The following is a 25,871-nucleotide window of genomic DNA, read 5'->3' as shown; positions in this document are numbered from 1 at the left end:
GCAGTGTCCCAATATTTGAGGGGCTACCACAAAGAAGAGGGGGTTAACCTACTTTCCAAAGCACCAGAAAGCAAGACAAGAAAAAATGGATAGAAACTAATCAAGGAGAGAAACAACCTAGGAGAGAAACTAGAACTAAGGAGAAATTTCCTAACAGTGAGAACAATGAGCCAGTGGAAAGGCTTGCTTACGGAAGTTGTGGGTGCTCCGTCACTGGAGGTTTTTAACAAGAGATTGAACAACCATTTCTCTGAAATGGTAGGGTTTCCTGCCTGAGCAGGGTGTTACACTAGAAGACCTCCAAGGTCCCTTCCAATTTTGTTACTCTGTTATTAACTCACTTTGCTGCTTTTATTATCACATGTTAAGTCCTAATGAAGGCTCTTACTTATATCTGGTTGGCATCACCGTTCATCTTTCTCTAGTGGGCTACAAGTCTCTCTTAGGTCTGTTCATCTCCCAGAACTCCTGTGTAGACCAGGATACTGTGCAGAACACACAACTGCTAAGTCCACAGAGGCAGAATTACTGGAATATGCTCATTTCAAGTCATGATTAAGGCCTCAGCTGAACCATGAAGCAGAGCTTCAGGAATAACTCCAGATTTTCTCTGAACCCCTACTAGGTTCATCAGTAACCTGGGATAGGCCAATGAAGACCTTTAGGTGTCCTAGAACTCCAGGATCAAAAAGTCATAACCTGTCTATGGCACGGGACTGCGGCTAACATCCCTGAACCTCTGATCATGTTACTATGGCTTAGTTTAAGCAGTAAGAGAAGCAGTACAGTACATACCCAAAGACTAATCAACAGTTATTCCATACATTCTAATTCTGCTTTTACATATGAATAAAGCAAATAACACAGAACAGTTCAGAACACAGCTCAAGAGATTGCCAATTTTGCAGTGAATATTTTCCTATTTCCACAGCATTTTCTATTTTTCCTTATCTGCTTAATATTTTTAGTAAATATAATAAAATTTTAATAATTTTATTTATAAAAACTAACATGGGTTAATTGCATAAGATGATGATTCATTTCCTATAGGCAGCTTTGCCTATATGACAAGATTCATTCTACCCACTAATGCCCAGTTCTTCTGCAAAATGTATACACTAAGCAGTTTATAAAAATAAACAGCAAAACTAGTGCAGCAATAAAATATATATTGTATACACCTGATAATGTACATTTTATGCATTATTAAAGTGTAAAAGAACATGTTATAGCCCTCTTTCCAAATCTCAGCGCTTAATGCACCCAAGGTTTTATTGAAACCAACAGACTCAAGGATGCAATAGGCAGAACTGGTGTCCTCTTGTCCATCACTTCCAACTTTAGAATGCACAGTCTGAATGTCTGCAGAGAGCTACACTGAGCCATGCAATTATGGCTCATGTATCCTTTAATGCAAAGAACACATTATTAAATAGCCTACATAAATAGGACCCTAAGTCATTTAATACATAATATTGAGGTAGCCTTGTTTGTTGGGATCTTCCAGATTCCTTAGAGATTTAGAGCATCCCTAGACAGACTGTTTTATTTGCATTATGTTGCTGTAGAAACATAACTGGTTGTAAACAAGGTACATTATCTCTTATCTTAAGCTCTACTTTCAAAATCACATCTGAAAAAGCCTCAGCATCCAGCTCAAAAGACAGAAGACTATTTGGATTTGTTCAGCTTATGCTTAGATAGTTCCCTATATCAAACATCTCCTGGACTCCATACATAGTCCAAGATGGTCCTAATATATAGTTTAGCCTATGTTTGAGTCTGTTTTATGGTTTTATGTTGAGGAAATCAACAAATATTTTTGATCTTAAATATTTTGATAGCAATAGCATGTTTTATTTTTTCTACTGCTAACAAGCTTTGTAAAATAAATGCATCTATTCAGCCAATATTTAATTTCAGATTAAAGTTTTGCCGACTGATTAAGGGGAATAAATAGCAAAAGAGCTGGGACTGGGAATTCTAAAAAAACCCTTTTCTCTTGCTCATACAGGCAGTATAGATGTCAGGGGAAAAAAGATGAAACGAGTCTAGCAATAGTAGCATTTTTGATCAATAGTACCAAGCTTGCATTTGGAAACAATAGCTGTTCTGTTACTTTAAATATTTTGGCAACTATCAGTTATTACACAAAAGAGGGGAATAACAACAACAATGCTGGGAGGGACCTTGGAGGTCATCTAGTCCAACCCCCTGCTCAGGCAGGAAACCCTATATCATTTCAGACAAATGGCTGTCCAGTCTCTTCTTAAAAAGCTCCAATGTTGGAGCATTCACCGCTTCTGGAGGCAGGTTGTTCCACTGGTTAATTATTCTAGCTGTCAGGAAGTTTCTCCTCAGTTCTAGCTTGCTTCTTTCCTTGATTAGTTTCCATCCGTTGCTTCTTGTCCTGCCTTCAGACACTTTGGAGAACAGCTTGACTCCCTCTTCTTTGTGGCAGCCCCTGAGATATTGGAACACTGCTATCATGTCCCCCCTTGTCCTTCTCTTCATTAAACTAGACATACCCAATTCCAGCAACAGTTCCTTATATGTTTTAGCCTCCAGTCCCCTGATCATCTTTGTTGCCCTTCTCTGTACTCTTTCTAGAGTCTCAACATGTTTTTTACATTATGGTGACCAAAACTGGATGCAGTATTCCAAGTGTGGCCTTACCAAGGCCTTGTAAAGTGGTATTAGTACTTCACGTGATCTTGATTCTGTTCCTCTGTTAATGCAGCCTAGCACTGTGTTGGCTTTTTTGGCAGCTGCAGCACACTGATGGCTCATATTGAAGTGATTGTCCACTAGGACTCTGAGATCCCTCTCACAGTTACTACTATTGAGCAAGGTACCACCTATACTATACCTGTACATTTGGTTTTTCTTGCCTAAATGTAGAACCTTACTTTTTTCACCACTGAATTTCATTTTGAAAGAGAGGTTAGGCTAAGTCTTAAAAGCAGTTGAAGTAAGAATGAAGACAGCACTCCATTAGTCCTCACAATCACGCTGAAGGTAGAGTTGAAAAGTAGCTTTCCCAGTGTCATGACCTTACAGGCTGTTCTGTAGCAGAAGGGAGGGGAGAGTTAATTTTGTTCCCTCCTCAGTCAAAAGACCAATTATAAATCTCATAGGGGATTAGTCTTTGCTAATTTCTCCAGGCTTCGGACAGTTGGATCAGATACATAGAGTGAGAAGGACCATAAATTTGTTATCACTCTCATATTTGTCAGGAAAAGAAATAGGATTCTGGTGCTTAAGAACTGTTGCTGCTGCAGTTTCTTTGGCCACTGATCCTAAGCTGGGGGAGGTGCAGGATTGGCTAGCTGGGACATGTTCTGACCCATCTGCTCTGATTAATAAATTAAGTACCTAGTGGTCCACCTCAACTTAGACTTATATACCGCCTAACAGTGCTTTACAGCCCTCTCTAAGCGGTTTACAGAGTCAGCATATTGCCCCCAACAATCCGGATCCTCATTTTACCGACCTCGGAAGGATGGAAGGCTGAATCAACCTTGAGCTGGTGAGAATCAAACTGCTGAATTGCTGGCAGCCAGCAGTCAGCAGAATTAGTATTGCATTCTAATCACTGCGCCACCATGGCTTAGTACGTATTTCTGATAGCTATACTACTTGATTCTGATACTTGAGCAGAATAATAGCAACTTGATCCACTGTCAGCCAATCTACCAAAGGATCACATAGTGTAGGAAGTCTGAAGTCATTTTTTTTTCTCCCTTGAAGCAAGAGAAACTTGCTTCAATGGAGCAGTGGGCTAATTTAATTTAATTTAATTTATTAATATTTCTATACCGCCCTTCTCCCGAAGGACTCAGGGCGGTGTACAGGGCAAGAATAAAACACAGAGTTACAAAAATTAAAAGGTAATTAAATACATGCCCATAAAAACAGTTGATACATTAATAAAAACCCCAATAAAATGATAATAAAAACCCCACCAATCCCCCCTCAGGCCAGGCCGGCTTGTTCGAACAGGTATGTTTTCAGATCGCGGCGAAAGGAGCGAAGATCGGGCGCTGTCCGGAGCTCAACCGGTAACTGATTCCATAGCTCCGGGGCGCCCACAGAGAAAGATCTCCCCCTGGGGGCCACCAATCTACATTCTCTGACCGGTGGCACCCTGAGGAGTCCCTCTCTGTGGGAACACACAGGGCGGAGGGAAGTTGACGCCAGCAGCAGGTGTTCCCTAAGGTACTCCGGACCCTGCCATGTAGGGCTTTAAACACCATTACTAGTACCTTGAATCTCACCCGGAAGACAACTGGCAACCAATGCAGCTCACGGAGCAGAGGTGTGACATGGGAGTATCGGGAAACTCCCAACACAACTCTCGCGGCTGCATTCTGTGCCAGTTGGAGCTTCCGGGTGGTCCTCAAGGGCAGCCCCATGTAGAGAGCGTTGCAGTAGTCTAGTCGAGAGGTCACGAGCGTGTGAGTGACCGTGCATAGATCATCCCGGCTTAGATAGGGCCGCACCTGGCGCACCAGGCGAACCTGGGCGAAAGCCCCCCTAGTCACAGCTCCTATGTGGTCTTCCAGGGTGAGCCGTGAATCTAGGAGGACTCCCAAGTTGCGAGCCCTATCTGCCTCCTTAAGTAACACCAGCTGCCTGCAATTAGTGCAGGTTCGAGTCCCACCAGGCTCAAGGTTGACTCAGCCTTCCTTCCTTCTGAGGTAGGTAAAATGAGGACCCAGATTGTTGGGGGCAATAAGCTGACTTTGTAATAATGTTGCTTGGGGGTGGGGGGCGAAAGCCCTAATAAGCAGGCATATACATAGAATGAAGGCTATTGCTAAGCACATTGATTTGTGCTTTAAATTGTAAGCCGCCCTGAGTCTTCAGAGAACGGTGGGATATAAATGGGATTTTTTAAAAAAACTTTAAGGAATTTGGTGCTCTTATGAGAAATCAAAAATTTCACATCAGTAGATGAAGTACTTCTTTATACAAAATATAAGATTGCTTACAATGAATAAGCAAGCTTATATATCACAAGGATCAACTTGTATAGGCTAGATAAGAATGCAAACGACCAGCTGTCTGAAAGGAATATAAATCCTTCCATTCTCCACCATCCAGTCAGAACTGAAGAAGCTTCTTGGATGAGAAGCGAAATGTCTTCAAAGAAAAACAAAAACAAAAAAGTCCAGTTGTCTCCTGAAAAAGCACCTTTGGGACTATCATTTTGATTGTTTTGTTACAGATCTCTTACTTAGCAGCACCATTAATATTATTTGTCATTATTTCCTAGGCAAAAGGTATTATTTATTTTATATCCCACCTTTATTATTTTATAAATAACTTAAGGCAGCAAACATATTGATCCATCCTCCTATTTTTCCCACCATAATAACCCTATGAAGTGAGTTGGTCTGAGAGAGTGACTGGCCCAGTCACCCAGTCAGCTTTCATGCCTAAGGTGGGATTAGAATTCAAGTCTCCTGGACTGTAGCTTGGTGTTAAAAATTTAGGATAATAGATAATAATATAGAAGTATTTCTGTTGCATGGTATAATATATACAGTGAGAGAAAAAAGTATTTGTTCCCCTGCTGATTTTGTACGTTTGCCCAGTGACAAAGAAATGATCAGTCTATAATTTTAATAGTAGATTTTAACAGTGAGAGACAGAATAACAATAATACAAAAATGCATTTCAAAAGTTATAGATTTGGATTTTAATCAGTGAAATAAGTATTAGACCCTTTCCCAAGACATGACCTAGTACTTGATGGCAAAACCCTTGTTGGCAATCACAGAGGTCAGACGTTTCTTGTAGTTGGCCACCAGGTTTGCACACATCTCAGGAGGGATTTTGTCCCACTCCTCTTTGCAGATCCTCTCCAAGTCATTGCAGTTTCGAGGCTGTTTGTCAGCTCGAACCTTCAGCACCCTCCACAGATTTTCTGTGGGATTAAGGTCTGGAGACTAGCTAGGCCACTCCAGGACCTTAATGTGCTTCTTCTTGAGCCACTCCTTTGTTTCCTTGACCATGTGTTTTGGGTCATTTTAAGGCTGGAATAGCCATCCACAACCCATTTTCAGTGCCCTGGCTGAGGGAAGAAGGTTCTCACCCAAGATTTGATGATACATGGCCCCGTCCATTGTCCCTTTGATGTGTTGAAGTTGTCCTGTCCCCTTAGCAGAAACCCCCCCCCCCCCAAGCATAATGTTTCTACCTCCATGTTTGATGGTAAGGATCACAAGCAGCCGCCTCCTCCTCCTAATATGGCGACTGAGTTGATGCCAATGAACTCAATTTTGGTCTCATCTGACCACAATTGCGGGAGTTGCAGGATTTCCATCCTTCACGGCGTAGTGTGTTACCAATTGTTTTCTTGGTGAGTATGGTCCCAGCTGCCTTGAGATCATTTGACAAGATCCTCCTGTGTAGTTCTGAGCTGATTCCTCACCATTCTCATGATCACTGAAACTCCACAAGGTGAGATCTATCATGGAGCCCCAGACCGAGGGAGGTTGACAGTTATTTTGTGTTTCTTCCATTTGCGAATAATCACACCAACTTTTGTCACTTTCTCACCAAGGTGCTTGGCAGTAGTCATGTTTTGCGAAGGAGTCAAATATTTACTTCACTCATTAAAATGCAAATCAATTCATAACTTTTTGAAATGTGTTTTTCTGGATTTTTTTTGTTGTTATTCTGTCTCTCACTGTTAAAATAAACGTACCATTAAAATTATAGACTGATCATTTCTTTGTCAGTAGGCAAACGTGCAAAATCAGCAGGGGATCAAATAATTTCCCCCCTCACTCTATATCTCCCTGACTTTTCCACCAAGCCCTTTAACATGCACCAAAATGAAGTATAGTGTCTGATTTTTGGCTTTCTGCAAGATAAATACATGGTTATTTTTTAATATTGAAGAGGTTAACCTTCAAAACAGCAGCAAAAATGTGAAATTAAAATAATAACATATATAATATGTTTCTGTGAATAAATTCTTCAGAGCTACAAGAATACTGTTTTCCTCATACTGCATCTTGAGAGACGACACTATCAAGCTATTATGAAACAACCAAACTAACAGACCATAGTAGCTTACATTGATATTTTCAAAATAGAACAATGCAGGTCAGTCAGTAATAACACTTAAAATGCCTGAAAAAAATCAAGGACACCAATAAGTGAATAAAAAACTAAATTAGCTGTATTTATGCCAACAAAAGCAGTTATGAAAGAGGTATGCATTTTCCCCCCTAAGCAATTACCTATGACCTACGTTAAAAGCATGCTGAACTGATAATCATAACAAAAAATTTTTTGTGAATTAGATGTATGGTAAGTAAGTGTATTAGATGTATAAACAATTTTCAATGTAGCTGTCAAGGAAATTTACAAAGGAATATATTCCATCTGTTTCCTCTATTCTGCACAAAAGCCTATTTTACGCCTTTTTTTAAAAAAATCCCATTTATATCCTGCCCTTCTCCGAAGAGTCAGGGTGGTTTACAATCTAAAGCACAAATCAATGTGCTTAGCAATAGCCTTCATTCTATGTATATGCCTGCTTATTAGCCCCTCCCAAGCGGCATTATTACAAAGTCAGCTTATTGCCCCCAACAATCTGGGTCCTCATTTTACCTACCTCGGAAGGATGGAAGGCTGAGTCAACCTTGAGCCTGGTGGCACTCGAACCTGCACTAATTGCAGGCAGCTGGTGTTACTTAAGGAGGCATTAGCCCACTGCTCCACCAAGGCTCTTTTACCATGATACTGCCTTATTGAAAATTGAGTCTCAAATCCATATTTGCATAAAACTGAAGCTTGAGACACATTAGCTGGGGATACTAGTTTCCAAATATGTGGATTCTGATACTTAATAGTTGACCCTTAATCTCCATCTTAATGAGCCCAAATAATTGAAAGGCGGCATCCATCCATCCATCCAATGCATGCATGTAATCATCCCCCTATCTGTGACACTGAGTAACAAGATTTGCACAAAAGACAATGTCCTGTTTCATAGACTGGGTTCAAAAACTTGCTAACACAAAATGATATATTTGTTATGGCTTAGATATGTTATGGTCCTTAAACTATGACTTGTACAAACTCAATCAAACTCAATGTATGTGTTTTTCAATTCATAGTTTAAGCATTATTGTTATTTACTGTTACCCCCTCAGAATTGCTGTTGGGAGATGGACAGCAATATACACTGATTTTTTTTATTTTACAACCCTGTAATCCTTTTTTATGAGGGTAGAGTCAGAGCGACTGAATGGAGCTGAACCTTTACTGGCCAGATGCTCTTCCTTACACTTAAGTGGAGTTCACAGCAGATATTTTCTCTGTTGGGCTGCCTAGGATTGAACTCTCAACCTTCAAGTAGGAGGTGAGCATCTGCAGCTCTAGGGCACCAATCTGCTCTAGTCATATACACTGATTAATAGCTTAGCATGACAAGTTTAGCAAAGATTTAGCAAAACAGTTAATGAAAAAATCCCAGTTAAACTAGGCAGGTTTAAAGTTAACTACTTCTTTTTCCTTTTTCCAGGTGAAGCATATGAAAACATATTTTTACACACAGGCGCCCATATACTAAATCAATACTTTAATTGTAACTGAATAAGAGACAAGAGATAAGTATTTTCTATTGAATACTTCTTATAATCTAGCTACTCAAACTTTTTGCCTTAAAAGAAGTTTTATGCCACCACTGTTTTTGTAAACTTGTGTATTTCTGTTGAATCAGCCAAATAGGCTGTCTTTCAGACAGCATTCTCTAAAATTTTATAGTGATTCCAACGAGTGGGTATTGTGAGGCCTGCAGGCTTCATAACATCTTGGTAACCATTCTTTAATCCCCAATTGTACCATCAATGTTCAACAATGTGCTTTTTCATTTTTGTTTTCTATTAAAACATGCAAATTAAGAAAAGTCTTAACAAATGAATGTAGCACTCAAATCCGCCCCTGCCCCCTGGAAAACAGATCTCAGATTTACAGTTCCACTGTCTATGACATAATTATCAATTTATTCCTCCCAAAGAGATATAATGCAGTCTTTTAGTACAAAATATTTTCCCAAAATATTGTTGTAAAGGATTATTCAATAAAATTACTAAAAGCAAGCTTTCCCTGCCCATAAAAAGGTTTGCATGCTTCCAATCTTCTGTCTATAGTTGTCAATAAATGCAGATCTTTGGGATACAACTCTCACTACTTGCAAACATTATGTTTCATGGCATAAACTATACTGTAAGCCAAAAAAGTGATGTCAAATTCATAATAGTGTACAGTTTCTGTGAGTGGCTACAGCTGATGAAACCATGCCATGTGAATTATACAAGTATTTCAAACATTGGAGCCCCTTTAAAAATATATATATATATATATGTGATCTCTTCCTCTCCATGTTCTTCATACTTACCACTTAAATAATGGTTGTGTTCATATAAGGAACTAACCTATGATTTGTTCATACGTTTGCTGAATAAGCAATAAGCCAGAAACAGAAAAACTACTTTATGGCTTAGAGCAGAGTTTGTACCCATTCACAATTATGTGTTTTGAGTGTAAGTGTGCAGGTAATGAAATTATTATATTGAAAAATGAGTCTGCTCATTTGCAGTAGTAAAAATGTATATGCATAATAAAACCATAATTTTACAGAATTTCATTCAGTAGAAATCAGATGCAACAGACAAAATTTCACTTCAGCTTTCTCCCCAGGGAGAATTCCATTATTTGGCTAAGTAATTTACATAAATTTATATGTGATTTAATTCATTTTAAGTACACTCAGATCTAACATTAAATAGAAATTTTACTGCATTCTCTAATCCTGTTTGAATGGGCTCTATATTAGATATATACATAAATATATACATTTTATTTGTTGAGTTGCTTGTCTTGTGATTATGTATTTTCTATAAGATTCTCCCCATCCCAGTCCACTGCCATATTAGATATTACATCTGTAGTAATATTTTGTTTTAGAGTTAACACTAATGATGCAATGAAATTCATTTTTAAACACACCAAACAGAAAAACTACAGCAAACTGTACAGCAAACAAATCATTATGAAGAAAGGGTTTTCTGTAATTAGTTTCAGTACCAATGGTCCACATTTACCCTTTTCAACAAAGAGCTCTATCTGCAGACATTTATTGTTCTCAACTCTCCTTCCACAATAAAATAAAATCTGCTCCCCAAACTCACTCCATACAATATACGCCTCCTATCTTAAACTAACTTACTCCAACCTTCTGAAACCTAGTGAATATTAAATTAAGGCTGAGCACTATTGTTGTTCCCATTAGATATAGGCGACTTAATACAATAAGTTGGAAGACCTTACAGGTCTTCTAATCCAAAACCCTGCTCAATACCATTTCAAACAAGTGGCTGCCCAATCTCTTCTTAAAAACCTCCATCGATGGAGCACCCATTACTTCTGACAGCATGGTATGTTTACCGCTTTAAGTTATCTATGAAAAAAAAAATAATACAAGCAGGATAAAAAAAATCTAAAACAAAAAGTATGTCATAAGGCCTTAGGGTAGAACAAGTTTATCAACAGGAGGAAAAACTGCCAAAGATGAAATTGGTACTTTATCCTAAGCTTTGGCAAACTTCTAAGATAACCTTTATTGTCATTTTTTACTGTGGGCAGACTGGCGCACATTAAAAATGAAGTTCTGTTGCCTACTCTCAAAAGTGTACACATACATCACACACATACAAACATGCTATATACAACATATGCATAGACCTACACCCTTATGTATAAATCACTGACCATCTTGAATACATAGCGGAAAGAGGAAGCTTGAGAGTTCACAAGGTTAATACTGTATGGAACAAAACTGTCACTGAATCTGGTTGTTCTGCTTCGGATATCACGGAGCCTCCACCCAGAAGGTAGCAAGGAAAACAGGTTGTGAAGAGGATATGAAGTGTCCCAGACAATCCTGTGAACCCTGCTCAAACAACCCTTATATATGACAGAGAAAGGCAGAACTGAGATTTTAGGATTCCTTCTCCAATATTCTTCTCCAACTGTAATCAGTGAGAAGACAATTACCGGTAGGTATACTAGCTACAAGGGACGCGGTGGCTCAGTGGGTTAGGACGCTGAGCTTGTCGATCAGAAGGTCGGCAGTTTGGCGGGTCGAATCCCGAGTGCCGCGTAGCAGAGCGCCTGTTACTCGTCCCAGCTTCTGCCAACCTAGCAGTTCGAAAGCACGTAAAAATGCAAGTAGAAAAATAGGGACGACGGTGGGAAGGTAACAGCGTTCCGTGCGCCTTTGGCGTCTAGTCATGCCGGCCACATGACCACGGAGACGTCCTCGGACAAGCGCTGGCTCTTCGGCTTTGAAACGGAGATGAGCACCGGCCCCTAGAGTCGGAAACGACTAGCACGCATGTGCAGGGGAAACTTTACCTTTTTTATACTAGCTACAGGGCTATGGGCATGCATGGGAATTGGAAAGGGAAACTAAGTTGGATAATCTCCAAGAACAGACATCACTCTCTTGCTGCCCTCACATGGGGGGATCTAAAACAGGACATTTCTGAGATATGGTCTCAGGGAACTGCAGCCAAGGAGTGCTTTTCAACTTTTTTCTTGGAATTCTAGTTCTTTATACTTCAGTAGTAACTGATATTGCTTCCTCTACAAATTATTTTTAGTAGCAAATATTCTTCCTTCCCCTTTATATTTTTTTATATTCATTCTACAAAGCTTGAGGATGAATTTTGATAGCATATAATAGAATGCGTGAAGCTTGATAAAATAATTAAAATATAAACAATTCTTTTTCTGTGGGAATAGAATTAGTTCTTCAGTATTAAAAAATTCACACAGAACTGGCGGGCTGATTTCCTAAACTGTTATGATCTTGGCACTTCAATAATCCAGATGTGTTCAATTATACATTATTATTTAATATTCCAGATATATTTAATATTCCACTATGTATAAATGACATAACATAGAACCAGGTCGTGATACACAGGTGGTGATATTTCAAAGTCTTGAGTAGATCCTTTAAATGCCAGTCCAAAAGTTGTCATCAAACCGTGTTTTTAAAAATGACAAGGAACTTATTAAAGATGTGTAATATGCAGATGTGAATTCTAATTATGTTTAAATCAAGTTTTCAATTCAAACTAATTACTGTTAGATAGCTCCCAGCACACAAAGTCCAAAGGCTCTCTTTAAAGATATATTTGTTTTGGGCTCAGCCTACTCATTATAATAATATATGTGTGAACCAGTCCAATGTTATTAGTTTAAAAACAATTCTAAAAATCTTAACTTGTATCTGTATACATGCAATGAATGCGCATATATTAAAATTAGTGAGGACACTCATAGTAAAAGGTTACTTGAAAATACAGTCACAACAGTGCTGTTTTAAATATTAAACTTCTATCTTTAGTAGCTAGAAGAAAAGGTTCCTACCAATTTTAGAATGTGATGATGGTGACAACTAATAGCAGCTAAGCAGGGTCAGCATACTTAACACTAACTGATTCACATTTCTTAAGGAAGAGAATGGCAAATATTTATTGTTCAGTATGTAAGTTATTCAAAATTACTAGCATGTAACAAAACTACACTTTTCTGAAGTTTGGCAGCCCTCAGCTTAATTTTAAGTACATATATCTACTTTGTTGAAACCTCAAGTTGAACATACCATATCTTAAAATATGCACTCCAACTTTGCCTTACAATGCTGTTGTAACATTTCCAGGGAGAGGATTGGTCTAGACCTGACATGTCAAACTTGCGACGTCATGTGATGTTGCATGATGTATTGCGACTTTTCCCCTATTGCCGGCAATGGGGTGCACGCAGTTTCAGTATGACGCATCCGGCCCATGGGCCATCATTTTGACATGCCTGGTCTAGATAATCTGCATGGAACCTTACAGCCTACGGTTCTATACATGACCATTCTAAAATAAATTATTTATGACTAAACTTTTAGATCTGAATTTCCACTCTTCTGGAATCAACACAAAGGTTCAAGGCATATAAAGATTGCCTCACAGATAAGAAATAGTATGCACTCCATTGTAATTATGCTTGATAAATAATTGCTATTACGACCATTTTATCCATTAAAGTATCTGAAAATACAGTCATATTCAGTTTTGAGTACACAAGTGCATACCTTCACTTTGCTCCTAACATATCACAATCTTAATATGACAAGCAATAATCACAATTCCATATGGTATTTCATTTCCTGAACTCATGCTCTTTTGATAGTTCAATACATAAGTTCTCTTATTAAGGTGTTACACTAGCACCCTTATCCCAAAAATTCAGATGAATTAACATCTAATTATCCTTAGTTAATTATATATTGGAAATGCTTTATTGGAATGTGGGTTATTCTATCCTTTTTAACTCTAGCACTCACAGTCTGTTTTTAAAGAATGTAAGCTGGACATGATCTTTGATTAATCTTCAATGAAAAGACATTTCACTGATACTGGAGTATCCACCAAGCATGCCTGAGGTCTATAAAAGTATAATCCAAAGAAGTCTTTTGAATTACTATAAAAATAGAATGAGAGGAAAAATGCATGTTTTTCAGATTTTAGAATTTAAAGCATCACATTACATTATTCCTAGAAGATAATGGAGCCAACAGATTTAAGCATAGCATGCTTTTTGCAACACATTCCACTCAATAAAATGCTGCATATCAAATCAGTTGGAAAGTAGTCTAGCATAGCTGGACAGTGGTCAAATTCAAAAGCGAAGAGTAGGGACAGAGATATAGCACCTTTTGACAGGTCCTTAAATCAACTGTGTCTTTCTTTGGGACTGTAAAGGAAAGACACAATTTCTTAAAGAAGTTACAAACAAGTGTTATGTGAATACAATGCATGATTTCAATCACCTTTTCTCCTTTGATTCCAGATCACTGCACACTCAAAGATAGCATCAGGACTCATCAGATGAAGTCAAATCATTCTGAACACAAATACAATCAACTTCTCAGGAAGGCTTTTTTGACTTCCCAGTTTAAAAACTTGAGCTTTCCTGGTAGTTTCTCTTTGAAATATGAACCAACACAATCATGCTTTTTTTCAGTATTAGCTAAACATTCCTTTTATTACAACTTTTTCAGAGTTCTGAAAAAAGTAAGAGAATATTTTAAAATTGAGAAAAGCATTGTATCTATATTTTTATTTTTTCCTCATACTCTACCAAACACAATGACATCAACTTTCCTAGTATTTCTTCAAAAGGTATATCTAAACCATTTATTTTGGTAGTAGAGTGCAAGTTATGTTAAAGTGATCTGACCAATCTCTAACAACTATAAAGCCACATTTGAAAGTGAACGTATTGAACATTAGAGTATACATGTGTAAAGTATACATGGTTGAAGTGAAACATAAAAAGAGCACACACTAACCAGTCGTTTGCTGTAACGGATCCGTTCTTCTTCAGGTTCCATCTCAGACTCTTCTGATGAGAGTGAGAAGGATATATCAGAACTACTATCTTCTTCCTGTTCCTCCTTGACATCAGAGAAAGGAAACACTATATAAGAAATTCTCCTTTAATACTTTCTTTAGGCCTTCCAAAACATGTCACACCTTCAGATGTTTTGAATTTCAGTTTCTGCCACCCATACTGATCAGAAAATAGTTATCACTCAGGTAACTAGAGTGTTTGCAATCTAAATATAATCTGGCAGTCGCATAAGAGAAGTATACCAATGTATTTATTAAATTTATAAGGCTATGCAACTCCATCATAACTCTGGATAGCATAAGACACTAAAATGATATAAACATAACAACATAACAATCTACCATACAGATCTACCACCAACCACGGTCTAAGGCTTGAGAGAATAGTCATGTTTAAACCACCAGAGGTCTAGGGGAGGGACTGGTGGCATATAAATTTAATAAATAACAATCATTTGAAAAAAGGTAGGCTAAGGGTCATATGAATTCATATAGCAAGTGCTGTGATAGAGAAGGCCTCCTTTTCATCAGGTGACACTGATCAATGGGAACTCAGAGCATGTCAACTATGTCCAATTGTACAGGAAGGGGAGAAATGACAGAAGACAGATGGTTCTCAGATTACCAAGTCCTATACCATGAAGACTTTATAAGTGTCATCAACACTTTGAGTTGCATCCAGAAGCTTACCGAAAACCAGTGCAACTTATGAATCAGACATGTTACATTCTGCCTGTCCTACTGCATTCTAAACCAGTTGCTTCTGTGTGTGTGTGTGTGGGGGGGTCTTCCAAAATTTGTCCAGTCCTAATGCACAGGTGTATATTGATCTATGGCACACAATATGTTCTGTTTTTTAAATGGGTTGAAAAATCAATTTTAAAAAATATGCCCAATTCAAAAAAGTTTTCATTTATAGAAAACATTTCAAAATAGTAATACTAAGGTTATAAAGATAGTATTCATAATTATCATGCTACCTGTAAAACAATTCCAATTTGACTTATTATGTATTATAATGATTTAATACATAGAAGAGTAACCCTTTTCAGCTTGAGGAATATTTAATGAAGCAGTTTCTAATATTATATCAAGTATCCTCAAACTGAAGTCAGGATCATCGAGACAATCCCAAGCAACTTAGAGGGGTGTCTTGGTCTTTAAAAGACTTCATCAGGCTTGCTCAGGCAAAGGAGGACACTGTAAAAACTTGTTCTGGGCTTTGCTCCTAATTCTGTATATACAAGTTCATAGTGGAAAGCTGCAGTAACTGCAAAGTATGAGAACCCCTACAATAACAGATTAAAGTAATGAGTAAAAGAGATACATTTATTTCATGCCCAATCCTAACATCACTGTAATTATTTTTACCTATGACGACAAAGTTGTACAAATTCACCTACCAATATTCTGATAGGGGTTGCTATCATGCAAAGCTTGCGATCCATTAACTTATATTGTACTATAAACTGAAAGTGAGTCCTCTGTTGCCCTTCTACCCTTTAGAGCATAGCTAAGGTGAGAAATCTTAGGAGTTATATTTCGGAGAGCCACTTGTTATCTAACCATGATTTAAATCCATATTGATGTAATATATTTAGAAGACAATTACAGCCAAAACAACAGGAGCAGCAACATTCTTTTTAGTATTTTAAGATATTATACTGGTCACAATTTATGATTCTAACCATTATGTGTGTTGCCAATTTGATGTTTCTTTACAGCAACTATAGTGAAGTGAATGTACTGTAGTCATAATTTTAATTACAGGATTCCTGTAATTAAAAGTTTATACAGAAAGATAAATCTGATATTACAACTACCTGACACTAAAAGCCTATTTAAGATAATGTACAAACCACAAAACTGATGAATGAAGAGAGGATTCATTATTGTATAAGTAACACAGCAATCCATCTTTGGAACTCTATATCAACTTTTATAAAAATTTCTTAAATAAAAATACATGTTAAGACAAACTGCCTAACTCGTTTTAGTCTCAGTTTGAAAACTAAGAGAGTTAAGTTCTTGCCTTGGTGTTTTGAAATATAAATAGCAAGAAGGAATTGGGTGGAGTAAGGGAAATTCAGAGAAATCTACTTGCCCCCAACACTAATCTCACTTGTTGTCCTAAGGTCCCAGAGCCAATAAAATACTTCAGAACAATACTGTTAAAAGGAGTCAGAAATCGGGGAGAATAATCATCTGGATTTTGAGCACTAGCATATTACATAATTTGCACTGACCCAAATGCAGTGAGAGACCTTAGTTTTCACCACGGAGAAGAGGAAGTATTACATATAGCATTGTTTGGAAAAACTCCAGAATATAAAGAAAGTTAGCTCTTACCAGGGCTCTGATTTTCCTTTGCCCCTTTCTAGGGCAAGAAAAAAAAGGAAAAAAAAATCGATAAATTCCCAATCGTCTTCAAACGCTGGACAACTTTCGCATCCAGAAAGGAGCAGGAAGCCTTCAAATACAAAGAGTAACCAATTTCCTTCTGAGGAGCGGGGGTTGCCAGGGGAATACCGGTACTATATACCCCGGCTCCTCTCCACAAGGCCGGACTTGGAGGGGGAGGGTGTCCTGAGAACTATAACCTCTCTTCACCTTAGCTTCCCTCCCAGACGATCAACTCTCGGAAGCAGTAATTCGACACAGGGGGAAAAAAGAAAAAGAAAAACTCCCACAAAGTCCCTGCCGCGACATAAACTCTCTCCCAGGTCCGACTGATAAGAAGATAACTGAGCTTTCCCCTATCGATTTGGCCCCACAATCCCTGGAAATCCCCCATTCAAGACCAGTTTCGCCCACACACACACCTTCAGCCTACCCAGTCTCTCAACTTGCCTCTCGAGCCTCTCTGCCCATCCCTCCGATTCTCACCTCAGTAGCCTTGGCTCATCTCAAATGCCTCCCGGGAGATTAGCCCAGCCCCCTTCCCACGAGACTACCGACCCCATCCTGGGCTTTTTAGGGTGGCCCCGAACTCGCACCCAAACCTCACAACCTTGTCGCTTCCACTTCTATCACCCACCCCCCCTCCGGGGGCAGAGTTACAGCCTCCCGCTGCAGAGGGACACTAAGCACCCTCGCGTCGGTTCTCGGGCCTCCTAGTAGCGCGTAGCTCAATCACTCAACCCCACCATCATTCGCCCTCCTTCCCTTCCCGCCGCCCCCAGATTCTTTCCCCTCACATAGAAGCAGCAGCCGCCGCCATTTTGAACCCGTCAGGCTCTCACATACACACATATTCGGCCGCCATACTGCGCCTGCGCGGCGTACCCTTCCCTCTCTGACCCCTCCCAACAAGCGAGGCCTCCCCACGCGCACGCGCGCTTTTCTCCACCTGGAGTTGAACCCTGTATCACTGCGCATGCGTACAAGCGGACTCTACTTTTGGCCTAGACTTGACCAGCGGATACGCATGCGTAGTATTTATTTATTTATTTATTCATCTATCTATCTATCTCTACTTTATCCATCTCCCTTCCTCGCTCTCTTCTCTCGTCCGCTGATTTGGCCTGAGCTTTACGTAAAAGTGTGGCTTTCTGTTGCGCCACCTAGTGGAATATTACAATTTCCGAGGCAGGCACGTCGATTGTCTCCGCTTCACGGAGGGAAGAAGGGCTGCGAGGGAACGTTCGATCTGCTGTTTATTCCGGATAAGAGTTATTGATCTCCATGGAACTGATCCGGAATAGGGAAATTAAGGATTCTGTTTTACATGTTACGCCCGCAGGCTAATTCTATCGCAGAGAAGCTTTATCTGATGGAGTTACCAAGTGAAGTAGGATGAGGGGGGGAGGGCATTAAACGCATTACTAGACCTATTTAGCAAAAAGTGTGCTTAGGGTCGTATCCTATTAAGTACAGCGCTGCGTGTTTCTCTCCAACCTCTTTGCAACCTTTTCTTTCAGGAACTGAAAAATAACTGATTCTAACCGCATCGTTTTAAGTTCTAAAAATCAATTAGAAATTTGCTACTAAATAAAGGGAAAAAAAACCCATTCTGGCTGGTGTGCATTCGCTACCCGTTCTCTTTCCCAACAATCCTGATCGGTTTTCTGTCACAATTCTGGATCGCAATGAGAGCGTAACGAGAGGACCTTTTGGTTTGGAGTCTGCTTTCACAAAGTGTGATACAAAAAATGCCTCATGTTTCAAAATCTGCACATAAAGAATTTTAAGGGGGGGATGTATAGACCAGTGTTTCCCAACCTTAGGAACTTGAAGATGCGTGGACTTCAACTCCCAGAATTCCCCAGCCAGCATAGCTGGCTGGGGAATTCTGGGAGTTGAAGTCCACGCATCTTCGAGTTCCTAAGGTTGGGAAACGCTGGTATAGACTGACACCTATTTAACAAAGCTAATTAGATTTTGCTGATAGCTGTTGTCATTGCATAAATGCTTTAGAGTCAATCAATGTTTTAAGTTTCACAAAAAAAATAATATTTTTGAGGCAGAGTTGAAAAAATCTTCCTGAGGAATATTTCAGTTATAGATAGTCCACTACTTAGGACACAACTGAGCCCAAAATTTCTGCTGCTAAGCAAGACAGTTGTGAGTTTTGGCCCATTTTATACCTTTCTTTCCACAGTGAATCACTACAGTTATTAAATTAGTAACACAGTTGTTAAGTGAATCTGACTTCCCTATTGACTACTTGTCAGAAGATCACCAAAGGTGATCATGTGACCCCGGGCGCTGCAACTGTCAAATAAATTCTAGTTGCCAAGTATTTGAATTTTGTTCATGTGACCGGAGGATGCTGCAACAGTCATAAGTGTGAAAAACAATCGTAAGTCACTTTTTCAGGGCTGTTGTAATTGTGAACGGACACTAAACAAATGTTTGTAAGTTGAGGACTACTTGTGTAGAAATCAGGCTTTTGGAAGATGGCAAAGTTTGTTTCAGAAAGTATTTTTTAATACTTTATAAATTTGAAATGAATTGTGCATTAATAGAGATTTGTAGTAAAAGCAAAGGTCACTTAACTAATTTGTTATGAGTAGTCTAATTGTTTCTCCATTCAGAAATATTTTTCAATAGGCCTAGGACCTAGGTGCAGATAAACATGCATGAAATTGGGTTGTCAGTGTATTATTTATTTTAAAAATCTGAGTAAGGTGCATGGGTTTGAAATGCAATATGCTTATCATGAACAATTCCACTGTAATGAATGAAACTTAATCATTGTAGGAGGTATATTTCTACTGAGGTTGAAATGATTCATGCAACATGGAGTCATACAAAATTATTACTTCCATTTTCAATTCCAGTTAGGAGAACTAGTTTAGTCTACTCTAGTGGTTAGATCAGGTTAGAAACCAGGAGAGTGAATTCTGGTTCTAGGCATTGAAAGCCAAGTGGGTGACTGAACCAGTCACTCTCAGCCCAAGGCATCAGGTTTTGGTGACAAGTTTGTCAATTCCTGCCTCAATCAAACGGATCAACATCAGTTAAACTAAAAAAAAAGACCTTGCTCTTGTGGGAAAATAATAGGAAGAAAAAAATCAATCCCAATGAGCAGTTATGTTGAAAGAAAGTGATAAGAATGTAGGATCAGGATTTAAATAACAACATCATTGGTGCCTAGAAAATCAGGATCCGCGTTCATCGTAGAATAGTATTGTAGTGACTAACTTTAACCAGAAATTTATACTCATCTTTAAAAGAACAATCATTTGTATTTCTTTTTTATAATTATTGATTTTCTAATTTTACAATTAAACACTTAAAAAGCAACGTGGTGACTGGGTAGTCAATGATTCCATAACATATTCCAACTACTACTTCTTCTTCTTCTTCTTCTTCTTCTTCTTCTTCTTCTTCTTCTTCTTCTTCTTCTTCTTCTTCTTCTTCTTCTTCTTCTTCTTCTTCTTCTTCTTCTTTTATTATTATTATTATTATTGTTATTATTATTATTATTATTATTTAAATTTTAACACAAATCTCAAGTTACAACATCAGATATTTCCTATCTTTACCCCTTAATATCTACTATCTCATATTGAATTAATATAATTCTTATCGTTATCAACTAATGATTCTTTAAATCATTTTTAAAATAATAAAATAAAATCATAGTTTCTTATTTACAAGTCTGTTGGGGCTTAGCAGCATGCTGAAATTTCTCAGCATTAGGGTGCTTCCTGCTTAATTGCTTGATTTGCAAAATAACAATATTAATTGAGGACTATTTTACATTTGCCTTATTTCTTTTGAGTTTTCTACTCAGTGAACTTGCCCCAAACTAACAAGAGTCAGAACTAGAGTTTGTTAATTTGAAAGAAAGATATTATTTTTCACTCAGTAAAACACTTGATTCAAATTATGCACAACTGACTAACAGGATGGGCCAGTGAAAACAGAGCTGGCACCATTCCAACCACCAAGAAGCCTACAATCACCAATGAACTCCAGAGAATTCAAATTTGACACAGGATATAATACTGCAAGGTGATCCCCACTTCTTGAACTGTTGCATGAAGGGTTGCTGAACTGCAAAGCAAAATGTCTGCAGGAAATATGGTCTGTACTTTAGTATTTATTTCCTTAAATGTAAAGAACCCCAACTAAAGTTATGTGTCCTCAAGCGGTTGCTGACTCTGTGACTACATAGTGTAAATCAATTTTCAAGATGATCTGTCCCTAACCTAGTCTTTCAGCAATCCCAAAGGTGCACTTGTTACAGTAAGTACCAGCTTGCTGCCAGAGAATGCATAATGTGTCCAAAGTCAGATAATTTGAACCTGATCACATACCACAATAACTAGGATTTCAAAGTGCTCTATTAACAGTTTTTGCTTCATTTATTTTTGTTTTCAGATTTTGCTTTTCTTTGTTGTATTTGAAATCCCAAGCCATTGGTGTAGACAGCCAAATCCACGATACGTGATATGATAGAGCTATTTTTTTTCCTATGGTATATTCAACAACTGGGTCAGTTCAGTTTCTTCAACCTGGGGCCTTCTAGATGTTTTCAGTTTCAACTTAGAGCACACACAAGTAGGTGGACAGGTGTCAAACTCACAAGGTCACATGACGTGTTGTGATGTATCGCAACTTTTTTTCCATTGCCGGCAGTGGGATGGGCGCAGTTTCAGCATGACAGATCCGGCCTACAGGCCGGCAGTTTGACACCCCTGGGTTAGAAGAACAGAAGAATCATATTCATTTTTATGGTTCTTTTTTCTCTGACCACAAATTGTAATAACTAGTGCCTGAAGAAAAATATTGACATCATGTACATTGTGTTTTAAGTTTTTAAAGGATAGAAAGGAAAAAAAAACATAATAGAACTTAAAGGTCACTATTAGCACTTTCTGGCTGAAGATTTCCCTTTTTATTCTATGAATTGGGACTGCCTATGAAAAATTGGGCATTCTACCTATTGTGTATCGGGTTCTGAAGTGTAGAGAAGACGCCAGGCAGATGAGTACAAGTGAACTATTGCTTTATTGGCAATCATGTCTGTACTGGGGAGTTAGGGCGTACATGCAAGCTTATATACTTTCATATATCCAATCAGATTGAACCTAACAATCCCGCCACTAAGACTCCCGTCAGAACTGTTACAGTTCAAACATGTGAATAGTTGCTTTCCCAAAACCTAATACACAACACCCCTTCCCCCTTTCAAGGAACACACAGTGTACCTTTATAACATTCCAGCTTTACATCTTCCACTTCAACGTCTAATACAATAATTGAATGATTGACCCCATTCAAGGCTATATATATTCTTATAATCCTTATTCAAGGACTATAAACTCACTCCCAACCACCAACATTAATTCTGAGTGATTGACCCCACTCAAGGTAATATCTTTATGACCCATTTTCAGGGATTATGTGCTTCCTCCAATATTTAGTTAAGTGATTGACCTAACTCAAGGTAGTAGTTGTCCAACGCGACCTTCTCGGACGTGCACTTATGGGTTGCTGCCATTAAGATCACAGACAGACCCTTCTGCTGTTCTGCCAGTATCCCTGTACTAACAAGTAGTACACAATGACCCAGTATGAGTCTATGAATAGACTTCTCCTGTAAGTTCCCTTACAGAAATGATATACGCAGATAAATTAACAAAATCCAAAAAACAAGAGGCATGTCTCCCCACTTTGTGATTCACTACATACTTCTTTCTCTTAATTTACCACATAATCAGCGAGATGTGCAGGTGGCCTATGAGGCCATGAGGAACGTCTCTGCGGTTCCCTCACTTTGTAGCCTACCAACTTATTAGGCATGCCCTGTGAACCTGTGTCCATCTCAGTTGGAGACTCTGAAGAATTGCTCTGGCTGGCCCTGTCCGGTAGGCCCATCCCAGAGTCAGATCTTGAAACAGGATTCGCACTGTGGTCACTGATGATTGCCAGATTCAAATGTTCAAGGGTTTCCTGTTGCAACTCTGTGCCCTCTGGATCCTCCTCAGACTGGAACTCAACTGAATGCTGAAAATGCTGGTAGGGTGAATAAGAGCTAACCTGTGTGTCAGCTTGAGAGCTATGGGAGGAATTATCACCCTCACTTGCACTTAGTGACCATTCTGGAAACCTTTTCCTTAATTGATCTATGTGCCGTCTCACTAGACGCCCTCCCTCCACCCCTACTGTGTAAGATAGGGGCCCTGATTTGTCAACCACCTTCCCAGGCACCCACAAGTGTCCTGGTCCATAGTTCCTGGCCCAGACCATGTCACCAGGTTGTAGCCCCCTAGGGGGGTTGGGTTGAGCAGCATCAGATGCCACTCTGTCAGGGTGAAGTCTGTCCAGTTTGGTGATGAGGCATTTGCCCCAGCGCAGCTCCGCAGGGCTTTTCCCTGTGGAAGTACAAGGTGTGGAGTGCTGACAAAGTAAGAAGTCTGCAAGTCTGTGATGCCAGTCACCTGTGATGCGCTTGAGTGCGTCTTTGATTGTTCTTACCATCCGTTCTGCTTGTCCATTCGACGATGGGTGGAAGGGCGCAGATGTGGCGTGTCTGATCATGTTTGCTCTCAGGAAGGCCTGAAACTCAGCAGCGGTAAATTGAGCCCCATTATCAGAAACTGACATCAGGAAGCCCATGATTGGCAAAAAGTTTCCTCAGCACCTGGATTGTCTTGGCTGAAGTCATATTAGAGACTGGAACAACTTCCAGCCATTTTGAATTACTATCTACTATAATTAGAAAGAGCTGTCTTTGGAATGGACCAGCATGATCGACATGGACCCTGGACCAGGGCGTTTCAGTTGGCTCCCATCTGTGAACAGGTACCTGAGGCATTTTGGGTCTAAGACCTTTGACAAATATAACAACCATATACCTGCTCTTCCACAGCCTTGTCTAACCCAGGCCACCACTGGTAGCTTCTGGCTAGCGCTTTCATGCGCACTATGCCAGGGTGTCCCTCATGTAGAGACTGTAGTACCCTATCTCTCAAGATGAAGGGTATGATCACCCTATTACACCATAATAAACACCCTTTGTTAGCTGATAACTCATGCCTTCTTAAAAAATAAGCTCAGGACTTGGACTTTTGTCTTGCCATCCTGTGAATACCCAAGATAGTACTCTGCTCAGAATCTTATCTGAAGCAGTGTCCCTGCATGGAGGGGGAATTCAGGTAACTCTTGAATGGACAGTATTTGTGTAGCAGGGGCTGGATCTGGATCGATAGATGGTAAGGGAAGCCTACTTAAGCCATCAGCATGGCCCATTTCTTTTCCAGGTTTGTGAATCATTTTGAAACTATAGGCAGATAAGAACATGGACCACCTAAGCATCCTTGGTGAAAGTATATGAGGGGTTTGCTTGTCAGTTGTGAATAAGCCTAAGAGAGGCTTATGGTCAGTAAACACAGTGAAATTCCTACCATAAAGATAATCGTGGAATTTTTTAACCCCAGCAACAATAGCCAAAGCTTCCTTGTCTATCTGTGCATAATTCCTCTCAGCCTTCGATAGAGTTCTTGAGTAATAAGAGATGGGGACTTGCTCCCCATTCCTTCCCAAATGGCTTAAAACAGCTCCCACTCCATAGGGGGAAGCATCACAAGCGATGCAGACAGGCTTGGATTCGATATAGTGGGTGACAGTGGATTTGTCAGATAATAGGCTCTTACGTTTTTTGAAACTTTCCTCATGCAAACTAGTCCACTTCCATACAACTTTTTTATCTAGCAGCCTGTGAAGTGGCTCAGCTATGGCAGCCTTGTTAGGCAAAAATGAGTGGTAGAAATTTAATAACCCTAAAAATGCCTGAAGCTCTGCCTTATTTTTAGGGCTGGGGGCCATTTTAATTGCCTTGACCTTGGACTCTGCAGGGTGGATTCCACTGGCATCAATTCAGAATCCTAGAAACTTTGTAGAAGTGACCCCAATGTTACATTTGTCTCTTTTCAGCTTGAGACCTGCAGAGTGAAACCTATTTAACACAGCTCTATTTTCTAAGACTTCCTCAGTTTCCCCCGCGATTAAAACATCATCAAAATATGGGCAGATGCCCGGAATGCCCTTTAAAGTACGTTCCATTACCTCTTGAAAAATCCCCGGTGCCACACTTACGTTGAATTGTAGACGGTTGACTCTGAATGCTCCCTTGTGTGTTACTATGGTCTGGGATGCTGCTGTAGCCTTGCTAACAGGCAGCTGCTGGTACGCCTGCGCTAGATCGAGTTTCACGAAAATGGTGCCGCCTTGCAGGGAAGCAAGCATATGGCTGACCATGGGGACCAGGTAAGCATGCTGATTAAGGGCTTTATTCAGGGTACACTTATAATCTGCACAGATGTGGATTTCCCCGTTTGATTTGAGTGGGGTGACTATAGGGGTTTCCCATTCTCCCCCTTCGATGGGCTGCCGCACCCCCGTTCTACTAATTTGTCCAACTTGGCCTCAATCTTATGTTTTAGCACGAATGGGACTCTTCTGGGTTTGACTCTAATTGGCAAGACGTTCGGGTCCAACTTAAATGAGATGGGGGGCCCAGTGTACATTCCAAGCTTGGAATCGAATACGTCTGTGAATTCTTCACAGACAGATTCGATGTTAATCCCCTGAGTTTGGTTTATGCCAGTAATTGCAATTCCTAACACTTCAAACCAGTCCAATCCTATTAAGCTAGTTCTTTGGCCTTCGACCACAACAACATCCAGGTGCCCATGAAACTTTTTGAATTTAACAGATAGGGTGGCCTCCCACTTGGTTTTAACCTGGGCATTCTGAAAATCAGTCAGCAAAATGCTAGAGGGTCTCAGTTTAGCCCACTGCTTACTGCGGCCGCAAACAAATTTAAAAGTCTTGTATGATATAATTGAAACCGCAGAATCAGAATCTAACTCCATCTTACAAGGAATACCTTGAAGATGAATTTCAAGTTTTAACTTA

General features: G+C 39.4%; 1 protein-coding gene across 2 annotated transcripts in view; it reads right to left on the bottom strand.

Annotated features, from left to right (window-relative positions):
* KDM2A (lysine demethylase 2A) overlaps positions 1-17,759 on the bottom strand; it is a 76,619-nt gene extending 58,860 nt beyond the window's left edge. Inside the window, exons 1-3 of one of the 2 annotated variants that reach the window (XM_083356752.1) lie at positions 17,696-17,759; positions 16,848-16,875; positions 14,438-14,542 (exon numbers count right to left, since the gene is read on the bottom strand). In XM_083356752.1, the coding sequence (XP_083212878.1) occupies positions 14,438-14,542; positions 16,848-16,875; positions 17,696-17,718 (156 nt within the window). In that variant the 5' untranslated portion in view covers positions 17,719-17,759. Of the gene's footprint in view, positions 1-13,915; positions 13,990-14,437; positions 14,543-16,847; positions 16,876-17,695 lie in introns of those variants that run through there. The other variant, XM_083356753.1, reaches the window with a different exon arrangement.
* Between the last annotated feature and the right edge of the window lie 8,112 nt (positions 17,760-25,871).

Source organism: Vipera ursinii (genome assembly GCF_947247035.1).
Source record: "Vipera ursinii genome assembly, chromosome: 1".
NCBI classification, from domain to species: Eukaryota; Metazoa; Chordata; class Lepidosauria; order Squamata; family Viperidae; genus Vipera; species Vipera ursinii.
Note: the sequence above shows the minus strand (reverse complement) of the source record. Positions and strands in the feature narration are given on the sequence as shown.